Raw genomic sequence first — 21,560 nt, 5'->3', positions numbered from 1 at the left:
TTTATGTGAAATAAAAAGCTTTTGTAACATTATACACTATACCATCCAAAAGCTTGGAGTCAGTCAGTTATTGTTGTTTTTTGTGCTTTAAATTGATCAAAAGTGATAATAAAGACATTTATGATGTTACAAAAGATGTATATTTCAGATAAACGCTGTTCTTCTGAACTTTCTATTCATCAAAGAAACCTGAAAACATTTCACTCAGCTGTTTTCAACATCATCATAATAATAAATGTTTACTGAACAGCAATTTAGCATGATTTCATGAATTCAGCTTTGAAATCACAGGATAATAAATTACATTTTTAAATATATTTACATAGAAAGCAGTTATTTTAAATAGTAGAAATGCAAAAATGCTACTTCTACTTCTACATCTACTTTCACAAACAGTACACACACATATGTGTTTGTGTCTACTAGAATAAAGACACACGGATTTTTAATAATTAACAACAAGTGACAGAAAGTAGGAAAGATTGTGTATAATCGCAGTAAAGTAAATGTACCGCTCTGCTGCGGTTTGTACAGTGCTTTAGAAACTCCTCCATCCGTCTGGACACGAGTACACTTCCGCTGTCACTGTCACATCTGTGTTTATTACAATAAAAGCGCAAATATTAAATATTAACACTTATCGCCAGCTGAACTCAACTACTCCGCTCTTCTTCTCAGATTGTTTGTACGTGACGTCACGAGGATCGGGAGCGCGCGCGTTCTTACGCCGCCAAGTGGAGCGGAAATGTTTATTTTCCTAAATACAGATCCAGAAAAACGTACAATTATTTTAGACTTTTACGTTAAAAGTTTGATGATTTTGGTTTAGACGAAAGCTAAAGGTTTAATTTGTTTTGAAAATTCCATTATAGGATTCAAGTAGTATATTATTTTTTATAAAATTAATAATATTTCGTTACATAACATGAATTATATTACACTGAACAGTCATAATTTATAATATAGTTTAAAAATTATTGTGATTCTGTTGTACGGAAGCTTATTTTCGCCACAGGGAGAAAAAAAAATTAAAAGGAGAGACTTATTCAAATCTATTTTTATCTTTATTTTAATTTAAGTTTTATTTTTTTATAACATGTGCACACTATTCATACAATAGTATTTATTAATATTTGAAAGATTTTATTTAAAATTTTCAGTACAGTGTCATTTTAATTTTAGTTTGTTATATTAATTTGTGTTGTCTTTTGTCATTATTATTATTATTATTATTTTTTAAAAAGCTTTATTTTATTTCAAATTCAGTAATTTTTGTATTTCAGCAAACCATTTCTATACTATTATAGTATTTACTATTAAAAATATATATTTCCATGTAGCTTTATTTTGATTATTAATTATATTATTGATTTTTTTGTATTATATTAGCATGAATTATATTATACTGAATAATCAGATTAATTCATATTTTAGTTTTAAAATTATTATAATTAATTATTTAAATTATTTAAATAAAAAAGCTTATTTTCACCACAGAAAAAAACATTACTGCAACTTTTTAATCTATTTATTTTTTCTATTTGTTCTCTTTATTTTAGTTATAATATAAACAAACTATTCATACACTATAATAGTATTTATTAATTTTCTGAATAAGCTTTTATTTCAAATATTCAGTACTCATTTTAATTTTAGTTTGTTTTATTAGTTTGTGTTGTCTTTTGTCATTATTATTTAATATTTTAAGATATTGCTATTTAGCTTTATTTTATTTCAAATTCCGTCATTTTTGTATTTCAGCAAACCATTTTTATACTATTATAGTATTACTATTTTTTTATATTTCCATTTAGCTTTACTTTATATATTTTATATAAATGATTATATTTGTATTATATTAACATGAATTATATTATACTGAATGTTTATATTAATTCATGTTATAGTTAAATAAAATATTATTTTCGCCACAGGGGAAAAAAACATAACATAATAATTATCCATATTTGTTTTAATTTTAATTTGTTTTATTAAATTGTGTTGTCTTTTGTCATTATTTTTTTAATAGTTTAAGATATTTCTATTTAGTTTTAGTTTTATTTCAAATTCAGTTATAGTCATTTGTGTATTTCAACAACGATTTCTATATTATTATAGTATTTAGTAATATTTCTACATTTTTTATATTTCCATTTAACTGTGACTTTTTGTAATCCATTTTTTTCTATCTATCTTTATTTCAATTTTAGTTATTATAATATAGACAAACTATTCATACACTATTGCAGCATTTATTAATATTCTGAATAAGCTTTTATTTCATATTTTCCGTACTCGTTTTAATAAAAAAAAAATATTGATTTGTGTTGTCTTTTGCCATTATTTATTTTTTAAGATATTTCTATTTAGTTTTATTTTATTTCAAATTCAGTTTTAGTCATTTGTGTATTTCAACAATGATTCCTATACTAATATTTGCTAATATTTTTAATTATTTATATTTCCATTTAGTTTTATTTTATATATTTTATAGAATTTAATATATTTGTATTATATTAACATTAATTATATTATACCTACCGAAATGAATAATTATAGCAATTCATGTTATTGTTTAAAGGAATTGTAATTCAGCTTATTTTCTTATCAGCAACTTTATTTATAATTATATAATTGATTTGTTTTTGTATTATATTAACATGAATTATAATATACTGAATATTTATAATAATTCATGTATAGTTAAAAAATAACTAATTCAGGTGCATGGAAAAAACATAACTGCAACTTTTTTCATCTATTTTTTTCTATTTGTTCTATTTATCTTTATTTCAGTTTTAGTTATTATAATATAGACAAACTATTCGTATACTATTGTTTTATTTATTAATATTCTGAATAAGCTTTTATTTCATATTTTCCGTACTCATTTTAATTTTAATTCGTTTTATTAATTTGTCTTGTCTTTTGCCATTATTTATTTTTAAGATTTTTCTAATTCGTTTTTTTTTATTCAGTTTTAGTCATTTGTGTATTTCACCAAACTATACTATTACAGTATTTACTAATATTTTTTTATTTTTTTTATTTTCCATTTGGCTTTACTTTATATAATTTATTATATTTGTATTATATTAATATGAATTATATTATACCGAATGAATAATTATAGTAATTCATGTTAAAGTTTAAAATAATTGTAATTCAACTTATTTTCGCCACAAAAAAATAAATAAATAAAAAGGAAACTGCGACTTTTTTATCTCACAATTCGGATTTTTCGCAATTGCGAATTTATATTGTATAACTGAAATTATTAATTGCGAGAGAATCGTCCAGTTTTATTAAAAACCAAAAGCGAATCATTTTAAAAATATTTATATTAATATTAAAATATTCGTGTGGTTATATTTTTAAATATGTTAATATTAATTGTATTATAATTAATAAATATCATAATACATTGTATTACACTTACAATCGCCACAGCTGTTGTGATTTCAGTTTACAAACATTCGAACCACACCGAGGCTTTCAGTCAGCCAATCAGCTCTGCGGATTCCTCTGTGGGCGGTCGCTGATTGGCCGCCTCCGATCGCGAGCTGAGCCAATCAGCCGCCGAGTCCAAACTGTCGTCCGTTCTTGCACGTCACGCACTCTCAGCACAAGCGATCACGTGGGAGAAACACAGTACTGAGAAGAGGTGCTCGCTGGTCTGCAGAGAATAAAGAACAGGTTAGTCAGATCTTAAAAACTACATTTTAAATCGTTTTAAACATGTTTCTGTTGATTTAAACGTGTTCTATGTCTTAGCCGCATAAGTACGACATTCGCGCGTGACCGCGAGCGCTGTTTATCAGGGTTTTTGATGTTTTGTGTGAGTCAGCGCGTGCGTATGTCGTGTGCTGTACCGGAGCGCGCGCGGTTAAAGTGTTTTAACGGCGATTCGGTGCTGTAACGGCGCTCTGCGATCCGTTTTCACCCGTGTATTTGGTTAATTTGTCCTCTCTGGATGATATAACGTGTCTGGACGGAGAGGTGGGGGAGGGCGGCGTGATGGAGGGAATTAGGCGGGAAGGAAAAATGGAGGAATCTTTGTTTAACAAAAGCCTCACGACCAACTGACAAAAGTGCTTTAAAAAACGAGAGTCAACGTTTAAATTCGTGCGTTTGAGGTCAGAACTCGTTTGTGTGTACATACATTTTAATTCAATATTTTTAATAGTTTTTTTAGCATTTATTTGTGAATTGTAGTCGCACTTCTGTATTCGGTGTTCATGCGGGGCGGTAAACTTCAGTGTTTCTAGTAATTAAGCAATATGTTGTAGTTGTATTGCATTACAGGGCAGTTATTTCGCAAGATTAAATATTTACATATTTTTTTTTTAAGTATTTGAAAGAAAACATGGTAACTTGTATATTAGAAGATCAGTTAAATAACAATATTACAGGCACGTTAATGTTAATAGGTGACTGTTAGCTATTGACAATCTTAAAATTAAAAACAACAAATATAATGTTCACACGAATATATTTAGATTATACAGACATTTAAATACAATTTATTAATATTTTGTTTGTATACAGTTTTTTTTACATGTGTATGTTAAGTATATATTTGTATAAATTTAAATGTTTATTGATATTTCTGTGTATGTATATATAAAATTTACATGTACAAATATATTTTCCTTTATTTTATATTTCACTTTATTTATATTTTTCACACATAATCATGCATTTGTTTATATATACATATACACACAAATATATATATATATATCACATCACTATAAATGTGTGTTTAGGTATTTATCTACATTTAAATCCACAGATAAATATTTAAATGTAATTTTTCTATATATTTTTATTTTTTTATTTATACGTTTATTAAAATATTACAGGCAATATTAATCAGTTACTGCTGGCCATTGACAATGTCAAAACTAACTAATATATACACACAAACAATGAAATTTTATTATTTTTTTTGTATACATATGTATATTTATATATGTTAAAGTATATAAGGTTATACTTTTATTCAATCATCTTTGTTTTTTTATATATATATGATTTATATACATGCACAAAATATTGTACATAAAACATACATGAATTAAAACCATAAATGGAAAAAAAATATATTTATAAATCTATAGAGAAAAAACTTTTGTACATATACAATACAATAATTATTATACATTTTTCTGTGTATATGTGTGTATATATATGTATATTTTAGAAATGTAATTTATACATGCATTTATTTATATACACACACACAGAATTTTTATTAATGTATGTGTTGATTTATACGCACCGGTTCTGCTTGTTTTCCATTAGTTGATCAGTATGGTGAAAGGAGACGTGAACAAACCCAAGGGAAAGACGTCTGCGTATGCGTACTTCGTGCAGACGTGTCGCGATGAGCACAAACGCAAGACTCCTGAGGTTCCCGTCAACTTCTCAGAGTTCTCCAAGAAATGCTCTGAGCGATGGAAGGTGAGCGACCGTCACGTTGATGATGATGATGATGAAGGTGCCGTTATTAACTGCTGCTCTTTTGTCCCGTCCAGACCCTGAACGCTTCAGACAAGGTTAAGTTTGATGACATGGCCAAAGTGGATAAAGTTCGCTACGACAAGGAGATGAAGACTTACGTGCCGCCCAAAGGCGTGGGCAAGACAGGCAGGAAGAAGAAAGACCCGAATGCACCGAAACGCCCGCCGTAAGTCAACACGCATCAGTCTACATCAAAAACAATTTTAACGCATTTATCATATATGTATGTGTGTGTGTGTGTGTGTATATAAGAAATAAAAAGCCAAAAAAGGTCAGTATCTAATGTAAAAGGAACACACACACACACATATATATATATATATTAGGGGTGCAATGGTTCAACTTACTCACGGTTCGGTTTGTATCATGGTTTTAGAGTCACGGTTTCGGTTCGGTACATGTGCTATGTATAGTATAGTAAAAAAAACTATACTGTCAAATAAAAATAAAGAAGAATAATCTAACTACAAGTAACAGCACAAATAAATACAATTGAGCAAAGATACAAAAAAAAACATATTTTTATGTAGGTCTAACATTAGTTTTTAGGTACAGAAACTGAAAAAAATAATCAAATGTAAAAAAGCATTGCATATTTTACAAAATAAATTAAAGCTTAATCTTTATTCAGGGTTTCCGCGGGGTCTTAAGTCTAAATTTTAAAAATCTAAATTTTAGGCCTTAAAAAGTCTTAAATAATTTTACACGGGTCTTATTTTTTTCCAATGTCCATGTAACGCTACCGCTAATGCTCATTTAAATTATCTTCGTTGTTGTTGCTTGGTTGTTTCCGTGGTGTTGTAGTTCTTTATTTTACTAGTCCAAATATAATTTGCTGTATTTAAACTACAAATGAGAGACCAACATGCAATAGCCAATCAGCTTTCTGTTATTGGCGTGAGTCTCTCTCGGATTGCAGTAGCAGAATACAGGTCAAACTACCTTTTTTCAGTATATAATGTTCTTAATAATAATAATAATAAATATAGGTCGAGCTAGCTGACCCCCAGCTTTCAAGATACTTTTAAAATGTTTTTTTTTTTGTTTTACTTGCCGGACCGAACAAACAGCCTGATTAAAACTGAAACTGACACTGAATTTCATTTATGACAGCCATGAAATTGTTTACTTTTTACATTAAACACATTAAATATTACATATATGATATAATGTGTATATCCATTACAGGTTTAGGTCTTAAATTTCATATAAGGTGGTATTAAAAAGGTCTTTAATTTCACTTGTTCATATCTGCAGAAACCCTGTTATTAACGTTACAAAAGCTATTCAATAAAGAGCAGCGAGTGATTTCCTTGTTGTTGCTGTTTGATTAATATTAAGAAATTGCGGTCACTTTGAACGCGCTGATCCAGTGCACTGATACTGAACGTTTAGCCGGCTGTGTCTGCTAGGATATTTACCAAGACGGGCATTTTGACAATTTGTGTGAATTTGTCCATTCAAACTCAATACTTAAAAGAGAGCTTAATATTTGCGCGCGTTCTGAGGCGCGGGTTTGCGCTCTTCGGATGAGAGCACACACACAGATCTTCTCACTGCGCGCGAACTCGCGTCTTATGGCTCTTAAATGTTTAAACTCTTAAATAAAATTAGCTTAAATAAAGATAGCAATGTGTGCTGTTCGGGTCGTACCTACACATGCGTGCTGTCAGCACCTGGGAGATGACGGAATCACTGATTGCTCATATTCCAGTATACGGCACTCGCATTGAACAAAAATGGTTTGTCCACGTTGTAATGTATTGGGAAGCCAGAATGCGCATCCATCAACAGAAACATACACTAGCATAACCCTGTTTGTTTTACGTGTTGTTAGGGCTGGGCGATAAAACGATAACGATATATATCGCGATAGACAAGAGATCGATATCAATAAAAAATGTGTTCGATAAAACGTTCGATATTTTGTATTCTTCGTCAGCCCGCCCAGCCCCCCTTTAACGTTCAGTTCATAGCGCCAGATCACAATAGAAGTTAAGGTTATCTTTCCTACAGAACGGGTCCATGTTGTTGTATTAAACAAACTAAATAGCCTTATGTTATTTATCTTATTTACACGACGGCATTTGATTTCTGTCTCTACACGATCGCGCGTTTACAATGTCTCCTCACAGACGGGATCGCGGACTCCATTCATAAAAACGGACTTTACTATAGGGCGGAATGCCGCGGAATTCGTCGATTTTTGGACCAATAAATCAAAAGTTGGTCTGTTAATTAATTCAGATCGCGATATGGACTAGTGTCTGTGAAAACTGAAATGCAAAAAGACCGTTTCAATAAGAATCCTGCATGTTCCGTTTGCCTCTATATGTATGAATGGAGGAGACGCGTTTTATTTTCACTACACGCATACTGCACACGTGACGCTCCCGCTAATTTTTGGCCTTTGCATCTCACATGAACAGACAAACTCCAATAAATACATCTCCAAAGCTGCTGTGAGTGTCACTTTTTGTCAATTTTACCGTTTCATTAGTGAAACTAGCATCATTCATACTGTATTACACACTGAAACTTCACGGCAACCTGTCAAAATAAAAGTACGGTTTAACATGTAACAGAACAATATTAGTCTTGTATTACTGTACAGTATAATGTAGGTGTTTATATATTCACATTTAAATAATTTACATAAAACAATATATATGATAAAAAATAAAGAGTCACCACTTAATTGTTGAAAAAATACTATTATTATTAAACCTTGTTTAACTGAATATCATTTTTCTTCTATGTATTAATTTTAACAGTAAAGCTCCGCTTATTTTTATTTTTTAAAAATAAATCTGTGATTTTGCTTTCTTTTGATTATCAGAAAAATTAAAACAAGAATTTCTGAAAAAAAAAAAAAAGATTGTAAGGCCCTATTGTTCAAAATGTTGAAAGTTTTGGACTTATTTTTTCACTTAAATAAATATTTTTGTTATTACACAAAGTATAGGCTAAAGTACCGGGAAAGAAGTAATGTTGGCTACTGGCAACCAGCAATCTGTGCAGAAAAAAATATAATCAGCCAAGTACTTTGCAACAACCTCTGACCTGTGGTCAAGCCGTACTTCTGGGCCATACATTAGCTTGACCATTCACTTCATCGACAATGAATGGGGTTTGAATTGAGGATTAAGAGATAATTAAGTGTATATTGTGACTTTAGACTTATGTTTACATTTTAATTATTTGAGTTTTCCATGGTTGTTGACATTTCTGTCTTAATAACTGAGGGGATTATGATCAGAGGAAGGTTAAGTTTAAAATAAAAATGCTTGAGTGTAATATATTTTTCTCCTGGTCCTTATTTTAAATGGGTCATAAAAATATCAATAATTATCGATATCGACCGATATGAAACACTGATATCGTGATATAGTTTTCAGCCATATCGCCCAGCCCTACGTGTTGTTATTTAAAACATCATTTTACAGATGCGTTGTCAGATTTATGTTGAACCGCTGTCCTAGTGCGTACCGAACTGTACGGTTCAATTTTTAACCGAGAACCGTTGCACCCCTAATATGTATATATATTATGAATGTTATGAATTAAAATAAAAAGCCAAAAAAGGTCACTATCTAATGTAAAATGAATATATACACACATACAACAGAAGAAGAAGATTTCTAATTCTAATAAAATGAATGAGAAAGAAGTGCAGTGCAAACTCTGCCGTGCGAGGCTTGTTTATCATAGTTGAACCACTGCAATGCAAAGGGTGTTTTCTGCGGCTGGAATATCACATAAACTCTGAATGGAAACATGAAGATGCGCATGAATTAAAAAAATGCGCATAAAACGTATGAGCACAATTAAGTAGGATAAACTTTTTGTCCGATAAGAAAAAAAATGCGCATAAACTACAATAAGAAAACTTTAACAGAATAAATGCGCTTTAAAAAAAAGTCATGTGACCCTGGACCACAAAACCAGTCTTAAGTCGCTGGGGTATATTTGTAGCAATAGCCAAAAATGCATTGCATGGGTCAAAATTTTAGATTTTTCTTTTATGCCAAAAATCATTAAGAAATTAAGTAAAGTTCATGTTCCATGAAGATTTTTTGTAAAATTCCTACTGTAAACATATCAAAATGTAATTTTTGATTTGTAATATGCATTGTTAAGAACCTAATTTAGACAACTTTAAAGGTGATTTTCTCAGTATTTTTGATTTTTTTTTGCATCCTCAGATTTCTGATTTCAAATAGATGTATCTCAGCCAAATATTGTCCTATCCTAACAAACCATACATCAATAGAAAGCTTATTTAGCTTTCATATGATGTATAAATCTCAGTTTTGTCAAATTTAACCTTATGACTGGTTTTGTGGTCCAGGGTCACATATGACTTTGCACGATGGAACAGGATAACTTGACTAACCAGCGGACCCATCTTGTTGCACAGCATCAGATGTTGTTTTAGTGATTCTGAAATGCTTCCTGCTGTCACTTGCCCACCAAAGCACTGGCACCGCTGTTGTTTTGATTATTTTATTATTAGTAATAAAAATCATTTAGTTCAGTTAGAGAACAAACAGTACAATTGAGAACTGAATGCAGCTGCTCAATGCAGTCTAACAGTCGCATCTTGGGCAGGAGTCCGATTTCATTTATCACACGAGGAGTGTAGTGAGCTGAGAAAAGCAAGATGTTGACAAAAGATTTAGTTTTTAAACAAAATGCAAAACAGTTTTAAAAATATTTTGACTGCTGCCGTTTATCTAAAAGGCGATTTTGGAAGCTCATTGGAAGAACATTCGTTTGTTTATTTGGTTCCGCCATGTTTTCTGATTTTCAGTACGCCTATTTTTTTGTAATTCAATTTTGTGGAAGTCATGTAACAGTTATTTTATTTTTGTTAATTAATAATTCTATGTTTAATATAGACTAAATAATTTTGTCGTACTGTTATGTTGATGTCCATTCAATGAATTGACGCCGAATTGACGCTAAATCGAAAGTAAAAGTAAAATGCTCACGGGCTATTTAAAGCTATTTAAAAGCAAAGAAAAGTGTGGGAACGAGGGAAAACTCTAACGAACTATCCCCCAACATTTCCCCTCGGTGTTACCGGTATTCCTGTGTTGTCACACTGTGACCGGTGGGAACATTTCCTCACAGTCACATCCCTACTGTACGCCCTGAGAGGCAAGCCATTTATTATCTATATGAAAATTGTTTTCAGTGGCTTTTTTTCTAATTTTCTTCGTGCTATTTAGTTTATAAGGGAATGACGATTTGGTTCTCTCTGTCTCGTTGGATAGAAACGATGATTTATGCGCAATTGCCATGTTCCAGTTTTGCACATAAATTTGCATTTTTGGATGGAAACACGTTGTGAACAGATTGCGCTCCAGTCTTTATCCCGATCATGTGGACATGCTCATTTTTTAAAACAAAAACACTGTATAGCTTATTATTATATTACATTTAATATTCATATAAGTACTGTTATCCAGGGTGTTCACTATGTTTTAGCACGAAATGTTTTAAGTCTAATATTCATGGATTAACTAATCAAATGGTTGTTGTTGTTTTTTAATGCTATGAATGTTCATGCTCATTTTTAAAATAGAAATGTCTTAGCTTTATGAGCAGCTGAATGCGTTAATAAGTGCAGTAATTCGTTTGTTTATTAATCATGCATTACAACCATTAAATGGCTTATGTTAAGACAGATTCTCGAATGAATTAAACAGTTTATCATACATATTGAAAGCGTGAATGGTCTCGTGTCCTCTCTCTATGTTTGGGCGTGTTTGCGCGGGAGGGGTGCAATTTTCGATTAATAATCGAATAATACCCTGCGATTTATCGAATAGTATTTTTGCTTAAAATGCCCATCCCTAATATTTATTTATTTATTTATTTTAAATTTATAACATATTTTATTAAAAAAGCATCTCAGCATTTTACAATTAAATATTTAAAATGTTAATTAAATAAAAAGCCCAAATTTATCTACTGTAAAATGAAGAAAAACATAAAAATAATGGGTGATATATATGAACTTTTTCTTTTCTTGTTACATTAGATACTGACTTTATTTTTATTTTACAATAAAATGTTTTTGATAAAATATTTAAAATGTTATGAATTAAAATAAAAAGCCAAAAAAAGGTCAGTATCTAATGTAAAATGAAGAAAAACAAAAATAATGGAAGATAAATGGACTTGAACATTTAAAAAAAATTATATTTAATATATTATAAGCACATGGGTCAAAGATGTTAAGTTGTCCACATCAAAATAAATTTACAAAAGTGATTTTATGTCCATAGGAAGCACATTAAATGTGAGTAAAGTGTCTGCTTTTAAGGTTTCAAATAAGTTTTTGAAGAGTAAAAAATGTCAAAATTTGGATGAAATAATGTTACATTGTCGTTCAGTGTAACAATATTTATGTGCTTATTCTGACTTGTACATATTAAAATATATAAAAGAATAAGGGAGTATATTAAATTTAATTGCGTTACAAATGAGTAAAACATTGACAAATAGTAAAAAAAAAAAAATGTAGAATTACAACTAATTAATATACAACTAATTAATGACAATTGATTTTTGTTGTAAATATGCCAGACAAGATTGTTACACTGAATGACATTTTAGTGGGCATCTTCTGTAAATTATGGAAAAATTATTTATTTTTTGCTCAGAAAAACAAAAATGCAATTAAAGGCAATTTGAAGCATTACACTTATTGTTTTTATGCTCTTTTGTCTTTGACTCATATAAACCCTGTTTCTCTGCAGATCTGCGTTCTTCGTCTTTTGCTCGGAGTACCGGCCGACAGTAAGGAGCGAGAACCCGGGTCTGACCATCGGTGAGATCGCCAAGAAGCTGGGCGAGTTGTGGTCGAAGCAGAGCACTAAAGATCGTGCGCCTTTCGAGCAGAAAGCCGTCAAACTGCGTGAGAAATACGAGAAGGTGAGCTGTGAGATTCAGAATCATGTTTATTAATTAGTGTGGGCGTGGCTTGAGTCTAAACTGTATTCTGATTGGCAGGATGTGGCGGCGTACCGCGCAGGGGGCGCAGCCTCTAAGAAGGGGCCGGGCCGACCGACGGGATCAACTAAAAAGGCCCACGCTGATGATGACGACGACGACGATGATGATGAAGAGGAGGACGACGAGGAGGAAGATGATGACGAGGAAGAGGAGGATGATGACGAGTAGATTGTTTGTGTAATGCAGCATTACTGTTGTTGGCGGGTGGAGGGGTTATTTGGGGTTTTGTTTATGTACATGTTTAACGACTTCAGCAATAACGCAAGTGTTCTGTTTTTGTTTGTTTTGTTCTTATTTTTGTACACGTCTAGCTGTTGATTCAATAAAGTGTAGAGGTGCTTTTTTTTTTTATAATAAAATTTTTAAAGGTTCCGATATTCTGCGTTTGCTGTGGTCCTTTTGGTTTAACTCAAGGTTTTACTGTATATTACATGAGGAAATAAATTACATTTCAAAAATAATTTGGACTCAATACAATAAATTACAACAGAAATGTTTTTATTTTTCAGGCCTAACTTGATAAGTGACGTTTATATAGTTACACAAGTTAAAAAATGACTGAAAAGGTTGCTTGTAAACGTGGAAAAACATTTTACATTGCTTTATGTTGTCTGTACATATGAGGTGCTTAAAGTACTTGATTTTGAAATTTAAGGTCTGAAAAACCCTTGAAAATAGCAATGTTCCTAAATGGCTTAAAAGAATGTATTTTCCCTTTTCAGTGCTGATTTAAACCATTTTATACTTAACTTTTCTTAACTCAACAGTAAGTAAATCCAAAAACATTCAGACCGAGTCATTTACGCTGGAACCGCTCCTATTGATTCAATCCGGTGACTTTGATGATTCACTAGCAAAAACTAGATCAAATTAAAAGCTAATTGTAATGACTTTAAAAAGCATGTAGTGATGGGTGAAACAGCTATTCGAAACTCAGAATCAGTTAATACGTTGAGTCGCAAAATTATGTTTCGGAGTGCTCCAAACAGATCGCGAATCGCTTGATTTAGATCGGGACTTCGGAGTGAGTTCACGAATTGAATAATTTGCGATCCATGCTCCAAATCCTTATCTGAAATGATAGGTCGCGAATCATTATTCAGATTATGACTTGAGTGCCACATTATGACACAAGTCCTTTGATTCAGTTCGGGACTTCAGAGTGGGTTCGCAAATTAAATGATTCGCGATTCAATTCCTTATTATGGTTCGGGAATCACTTGATTCCGATCGGGATTTCAAAGTGGGTTCACAAATTAAATGATTCGCGATTCGATTCTTTATCTGAAATTATGGTTCGGGAATCACTTGATTTAGATCGGAACTTTGGAGCGCGGATCACAACTCGCAAGTCATTTGATTTGGTTCGGGATCTTGGAGTAGGTTCCCGAATCATTTCGCGAATTGAATAATTTGCATTTCGATTCCTTATGTGAAATCATAGTTTGCAATATACCAGTGTATAAGCATTATTTCTGAACATTGTTTCTAAATAAATTTTGTTTCAAGTGGAACCTGGTAATTCTGGAAAGAATCTAAAATTATACTCTTAAAAATAACACCTTAAAATCCATTATAGGCCATCTTGTGGTGTATATTGTAGTAATTGATAATTGTTACGATTATTCATATGTGACCCTGGACCACAAAACCAGCCATAAGGTTAAATTTTACAAAACTAATATGTATACATCGTATGAAAGCTCAATAAATAAGCTTTCTATTGATGTATAGTTTGTTAGGATAGGACAATATTTTCCCGAGATACATCTATTTGAAAATCTGGAATCTGAGGATGCAAAAAATCTAAAGACTGAGAAAATCACCTTTAAAGTTGTCCAAATTCAGTTCTTATCAATGCATTTTACTAATCAAAAATTACATTTTGATATATTTATAGTAGGAATTTTACAAAAAAAATCTTAATGGAACATGATGTTTACTTAATTTTCTAATTATTTTTGGCATAAAAGAAAAATCAATAATTTTGACCCATACAATGTATTTTTGGCTATTGCTACAAACATACCCCAGCGACTTAAGACTGGTTTTGTGGTCCAGGGTCACATATTTAGTTTATTGGTATCTTTTGTTCTATAAAGAATATTTAACGTTCATGGAATCTTTGCCTTCCACAAAACTTTCTTTATTAATGAAAAAATGGTTCTTTAGAATTAGAAGGGAAATAAAAGATTCTTTTAAGAACTGACAACTAAAAGCTTCTTTAGGAACCAAAAATGAAAGTTGAGGTCATTTGTTACTGGAGATATGACATTTTAACATTAAACAACTTCTTTTTTAAATGTCTAATAATAAGAATTTTCTGTTAAATATTTTTAAATTGGTTTCTTTTAGAATGAATGAGGCAACAGTGACACAGAAAGACAAAAGTGAAGTGTGACTTACATCTGAGGTTCGTCTGGCTCGTCTCTGGTTGATGATGTTTCTACAGCAGAAGCACAGCAAGCCCACTCACAAAACCACGCCTGAAAAGAGCCAATCATTTCCAAGAGAAAGAGTCATGAGCCGCCGCAGTGACATTGTGTTTATTCTCATTATATTCTCACATCAAGCGGTACAGGTTTGTCATCCAGCACAGGAAAAGAGCAAAATAAATACAAACGTACACCATCATAACTGATTCAAAAGAGTGAATCTTTGTAAAATCACGTGCAAAACACACATGGATTCACTCACGCTTTCACACACACACACACACACACACACACACACACACACATGAAGCGATGATTCAAGTGTTTATACCGATTCAAACACACATTTACATTATATTTATATATATGTATGTATGTATATATATTCATATAGAGCTCAAAGAGTGAGATTTCAGAGTTATTGCCCATATCAGATGTGACTGACTGGAAATCTGTCATAATACTATCAATAATAACACTGATTTAACCATTAGATCCATTAGAAAGCATGAACCTCATGAATCCTGCAAAGAAACACCCAGCTTAGATCTCACTATTACAGTAAAGCATCATCAAATTGATAAAATCAACTCCACTTTCATGACAATTAAAAAGATTAACAGTAATTTCACCTTTAAAAAAAATCACAGTGATAAATTAATAAAAAGCCAATAATCATAAAAATGTAAAATGCAAATAAATTATTTTAAAAACTAAAAAAACAATCCTAAGAATGATTAAAAATTAATTAATTTATAGAATAAATTTAATTAAAAAAAATTATATTACTAATAATCAATCATAAAAATCTTAAATATTTTATTTAGCTAACTATCATCAGGGAAACATGAACACATATTTTTTTTTCTGTAAGAATTATATGTTTTCATTATATCTTTAACTTCATATACAGGGTCCTTCTCAAAAAATTAGCATATTGTGATAAAGTTCATTATTTTCTGTAATGTACTGATTAACATTAGACTTTCATATATTTTAGATTCATTACACACAACTGAAGAAGTTCAAGCCTTTTATTGTTTTAATATTGATGATTTTGGCATACAGCTCATGAAAACCCAAAATTCCTATCTAAAAAAATTAGCATATTTCATCCGACCAATAAAAGAAAAGTGTTTTTAATACAAAAAAAAGTCAACCTTCAAATAATTGTTCAGTTATGCACTCAATACTTGGTCGGGAATCCTTTTGCAGAAATGACTGCTTCAATGCGGCGTGGCATGGAGGCAATCAGCCTGTGGCACTGCTGAGGGGTTATGGAGGCCCAGGATGCTTCGATAGCGGCCTTAAGCTCATCCAGAGTGTTGGGTCTTGCGTCTCTCAACTTTCTCTTCACAATATCCCACAGATTCTCTATGGGGTTCAGGTCAGGAGAGTTGGCAGGCCAATTGAGCACAGTAATACCATGGTCAGTAAACCATTTACCAGTGGTTTTGGCACTGTGAGCAGGTGCCAGGTCGTGCTGAAAAATGAAATCTTCATCTCCATAAAGCTTTTCAGCAGATGGAAGCATGAAGTGCTCCAAAATCTCCTGATAGCTAGCTGCATTGACCCTGCCCTTGATAAAACACAGTGGACCAACACCAGCAGCTGACATGGCACCCCAGACCATCACTGACTGTGGGTACTTGACACTGGACTTCAGGCATTTTGGCATTTCCCTCTCCCCAGTCTTCCTCCAGACTCTGGCACCTTGATTTCCGAATGACATGCAAAATTTGCTTTCATCCGAAAAAAGTACTTTGGACCACTGAGCAACAGTCCAGTGCTGCTTCTCTGTAGCCCAGGTCAGGCGCTTCTGCCGCTGTTTCTGGTTCAAAAGTGGCTTGACCTGGGGATGTTTCTACTCCAGACTCAGTCCACTGCTTCCGCAGGTCCCCCAAGGTCTGGAATCGGTCCTTCTCCACAATCTTCCTCAGGGTCCGGTCACCTCTTCTCGTTGTGCAGCGTTTTCTGCCACACTTTTTCCTTCCCACAGACTTCCCACTGAGGTGCCTTGATGCAGCACTCTGGGAACAGCCTATTCGTTCAGAAATTTCTTTCTGTGTCTTACCCTCTTGCTCGAGGGTGTCAGTGATGGCCTTCTGGACAGCAGTCAGGTCGGCAGCCTTACCCATGATTGCGGTTTTGAGTAATGAACCAGGCTGGGAGTTTTTAAAAGCCTCAGGAATCTTTTGCAGGTGTTTAGAGTTAATTAGTTGATTCAGATGATTAGGTTAATAGCTCGTTTAGAGAACCTTTTCATGATATGCTAGTTTTTTGAGATAGGAATTTTGGGTTTTCATGAGCTGTATGCCAAAATCATCAATATTAAAACAATAAAAGGCTTGAACTACTTCAGTTGTGTGTAATGAATCTAAAATATATGAAAGTCTAATGTTTATCAGTACATTACAGAAAATAATGAACTTTATCACAATATGCTAATTTTTTGAGAAGGACCTGTATATATTTTTGTATATACAATCCTAAAGAGGTTTGGCTATCATATAAACATAAATAAACAAATAAATAAATAAATAAATAATCAATGACATACATTTAATTTGTACTTTACAAACATACTTCACAACTGACAATAACTTGTTAGCATTAGAGTAGAACTCATATTTTCAGAATTGTAAACATGTTTAATTGTCATAAAAATAATGACACTGCAAAAATGAATGCGCATTATTTCTCTAAAAAAAAGGTCAAATATAATTGGGGTGAAATATGATCTGGACTTGATGTTCTTCACAGGTTTCATAAGATTCACCAAACCATGTGAGACGCATATTTGAGGCGAAATGATCGCAGCCAATCAGAGCACAGGTGAAGGCGTGTGGGCGGAGCTACACAGCACAACACACCAGAAATCAAAACAAACAAATTTGAGGTGTGTCACTTGTGTTCACAGCTGTTTAGGACAAAACCTCAATGACCGTGAAGGAGACGTGATGCATTGGTTCTAGCGTCGCACCCGATTCAGACATGTGTGAAGGAGAACAGATGGCACAAAACACACACGCTCACATAAAGAAATCTGCTGTCCTCCAGAACAGATGCGTTTCTTCAGCTACCAGCTCTGAATAAAATCATGACAAAAAGAAGAAACTCCCTGCTACGTTACTAAATCAACAATTATGAAAGGTTTTTGACACCACGGAATAAAAACGTAAAAATGGTAATTGCAAGTTTTCCGTTATGAGGAAAAAAGGCCAAAATTCTGAAGAAAAGTCAGAATTGTGATAAAAAGTGTCACAATTACGTTTTTTTATTCCATGCTAAAAAAAACTGCAAAGAACCGCAAAACTCAAGTTTTTGACGGAAAAAGTCAGAATTGTAAGATATATACTAAAAATTCCAAAAAGGAAGTCAGAATTGCAAAATGTAAATTCAGATTCCTGAGGAAAAAAGTTCCAATTATGAGTTGTAAACTCATTCTGGAGGAATTGCGAGATAAATTGTAACAACTAAAAAAAATTAAAATGAAAAATCGACAGATGTAAACGCAAAATCCTAAGAAAAAAGTCTGAATCACAAGTTGTAAACATAGATTCCAAAAAAAAAAGAAAAAAAGAAAAGAAAAAAAGAATTGTGAAAAAAGTCAGAATTGCAAGATAATTTGTCGCAACTATCTTTTTTCTTTAATTCAGTGGCAAAAACGACAAAAAAAAAAATGAATTCAGAGAGATATAAACTAAAAATTCCAAGAAGTCAGAATTGCGAAATGTAAACTGAGATTTCTGAGGGAAAAAAGTTCCAATTATGAGTTATAAACTCAATATTCTGAAGGAAAAAAGTCAGAATTGTGAGATAAATCATATAAACAATTTTTTTTAAGTCTGTGGCAAAAAATGAAAAACTGAGAGATGTAAACCCAAAATTGCCAAAAAAAAAAAAAAAAAAACAGAACAAGTTGTAAGCTCAGAATTTTGAGGGGAAAAAATTTCAGAATTGTGAGATTTAAACTAAAAATTCCAAAAAAGTCCAAATTCCAAAAAGGAAGTCAGAATTGCGAAATGTAATTCAGATTTCTGAGGAATAAGAGATCCAATTATGAGTTGAAAAAGTCAGAATTGTGAGAAAAATCATATCAACTAAATTTTTTTAAAGTCTGTGGCAAAAAATGAAAAATTGAGAGATGTGAACGCAAAATTTCAAGAAAAAAAGTCAGAATCACAAGTTGTAATCTCGGATTTCTGAGGAAAAAATTTTACAATTACAAGTTGTACACTTAATTTTAGAAAAAAAAAAGAATTGTGAAAAAAGTCAGAATAGTTGCAACTACCTTTTTTAAAATTCAGTGGCAAAAACAAAAAGAATTGTGAGATGTAAACTCAAAATTCCCAAGAAAAAGTCAGATAATTATAATTAAGAAAAAAGTCAGAATTGTGATAAAAAAAGTGTCACAATTAGTGTTTTTAATTAAATGATGAAAAAAACGTAATTGCAAGCTGTAAACTGAATTTTGAGTGGGGAAAAAATTCTGAATTGGGAATACAAATTCCAAGAAGGAAGTCAGAATTGCGAAACGTAAACTCAGATTTCTAAGTAAAAAATTCCAATTGTGAGTTGTAAACTCAAAATTCTGAAGGAAAAAAGTCAGAGTTGTGAGATAAATCATATAAACAAAATTTTTTTAAAGTCCGTGGCAAAAAATGAAAAATTAAGATGTGAATGCAAAGGAAAAAAGTCAGAATCACAAGTTGAAAACTTGAAATGTTTTCTGAAATGAAAGTGAAAAAAATCGTAAGATTGTAAAAATCTAAGAAAAAATGTAATCAAAATTGCAAACGTGCAATTGTGAGAAATTGTAAAAAGTCATATTTGTGAGATAAATCATTACATTTTTTAAAAAAATTCAAGAGAAGTTAGAATCACAATGTAAACTTGGATTTCTAAAAAAAAAAAAAAATAAATAAATACAAAAACGCAATTTTCATGAAAAAAGTTAGAATTGCAAGATACTTTTTTTTTATTCAGTGCCAAAATAAAAAGAATTGTGAGATGTAAATAAACGTACAATTCTGAGAAAAAAGAATTGTGAAAAGTGCTAGCTATAAACTAGCAATTGTGAGTAAAAAGTCACAACTGTGAGATAAAATATCCATTTACCTGTTTTAAATTTTTAATATTCCATGGCGTAAATGGCCTCCATAGTCATTGGTCCGGCCGCAGGCAACGGTCGACGTACGGCACGGGTTTCAATCGAAGGCCGATCGCATTGAAGGCATCAAACGACACACAGCGCAAGCTGTGCTGAAGAACATGGTCCATCAACCATTAAAACAACAAATGCTGCTACACTTCAGTCTGTTAGAAGCTATATATGTTTATCAGCTGCAATCAATCCATCATTTTAACATTAAAAATAGTCCTTCTCAAACCACATGTGCTTACAAACATCACGGCACTAACAACTAACCACTAACACTACGGTAGTAACTAGCATTATATTCTACATGGAAACAATCACACACACAATAACCAGCACACTCCGGTAACACAATCTTGGCATTTGTGGAAATACCACTTTCAAAAATAAGACTTTAGGAAACATCTACCATCAGGCTGAGAAGAAACCTTCAAGGAAAACCCAGTTTAACTAGCTTATGATGGCTGCACAATGCTGGACATTTGCTAGTCTAGAAGGTTTATCAGTTGGACTGTTAGCTCAAGACTATCCTGGTTTAGGGCTGGTTGACCACTTTGGACCAATAACAAACCAGCTACCATGCTCTAAAATACGTCATGTCGACGTGTGTGTGCTTTGTGTTCAATATCCTTATTGCATTTTCATATTTCACTGTAAATTATAAACAAGAAGTAGTTCTTAAACAAGCAAAAACAAGAAAGTTTCCCAACCACACAGCAAAAATGATTTTCTAAGTATTTTGGGGTAACACAGCAATATTCCATTAACATGAACTAACAATGAAAAATAATTAAAAAGCACTTATTAATCTCATGTAATGTGAATTTCAACATTTACTAATACAAAGTTGCATCTGGTAATATAACTGAATGGACCTGAGCTAAGTGAACTAACAATGAACAGTTGTACTTTTAGTAACAAAGATTAATAAATATATTTTTTATTGTTAGTTAATGTTAGTTAAGAAAAATTAACTAATAGGACTTTATTGTGAAGTGTTACCCTATTTTTGTCTTTCATTATAAATATCTAAAATATATTTACTTGAGAGTGACTTAAAATATGAGGTCTTGTTTAATGAGAAATTGATAAAATTTTTTTGTTTTGCTTAAAAAAAATCTGCACTTGAGTGTTTTTCTTTAGAAATCTTTACTTCACAACATTCAAAAGCATAATATTGTACTTTTTACTGCACTACGTTTCATATGAAATATTTAATACTTAATTAGATTAAAACTCTAGCACTTTGTTTTTTTTCTCCAGTACTTCGTTTTTTGCTTACAGTTACAGTTACAGTTTTATCTCCACTTCAGCAACACTTACAAACACCAAAACTTACAGTTTTATTCCTCTCTATATTCTGAAGGTTTTTACTGAAGGGTTTGTTATTATTTCATTCACACTGATTTTTA

The 21,560-nt window shown here is 31.8% G+C and overlaps 1 protein-coding gene across 1 annotated transcript; it reads left to right on the top strand.

Annotated features, from left to right (window-relative positions):
- The first annotated feature begins 3,589 nt into the window (after nt 1-3,589).
- On the top strand, nt 3,590-12,927 carry hmgb2b (high mobility group box 2b). Its single transcript, XM_073822975.1, has 5 exons — nt 3,590-3,696; nt 5,308-5,466; nt 5,541-5,692; nt 12,297-12,471; nt 12,550-12,927. The coding sequence occupies exons 2-5, from the start codon at nt 5,317-5,319 to the stop codon at nt 12,718-12,720; spliced, it is 648 nt and encodes a 215-aa protein (XP_073679076.1). The 5' UTR covers nt 3,590-3,696; nt 5,308-5,316; the 3' UTR covers nt 12,721-12,927.
- The last annotated feature ends 8,633 nt before the right edge of the window (nt 12,928-21,560 follow it).

This window comes from Garra rufa, chromosome 18 (assembly GCF_049309525.1).
Source record: "Garra rufa chromosome 18, GarRuf1.0, whole genome shotgun sequence".
In the NCBI taxonomy this organism is placed as follows: Eukaryota; Metazoa; Chordata; class Actinopteri; order Cypriniformes; family Cyprinidae; genus Garra; species Garra rufa.
The sequence above is the reverse complement of the archived record's forward strand: the minus strand, read 5'-3'. Positions and strand labels throughout refer to the sequence as shown.

Excerpts from the sequence above, each read along its gene's own strand:
- hmgb2b (XM_073822975.1), top strand. The coding sequence starts at position 5,317 with ATGGTGAAAGGAGACGTGAACAAACCCAAGGGAAAGACGTCTGCGTAT. Across the intron at positions 5,467-5,540 it reads AATGCTCTGAGCGATGGAAG|ACCCTGAACGCTTCAGACAA; the intron begins GTGAGCGACCGT and ends TGTCCCGTCCAG. Across the intron at positions 12,472-12,549 it reads TGCGTGAGAAATACGAGAAG|GATGTGGCGGCGTACCGCGC; the intron begins GTGAGCTGTGAG and ends TCTGATTGGCAG.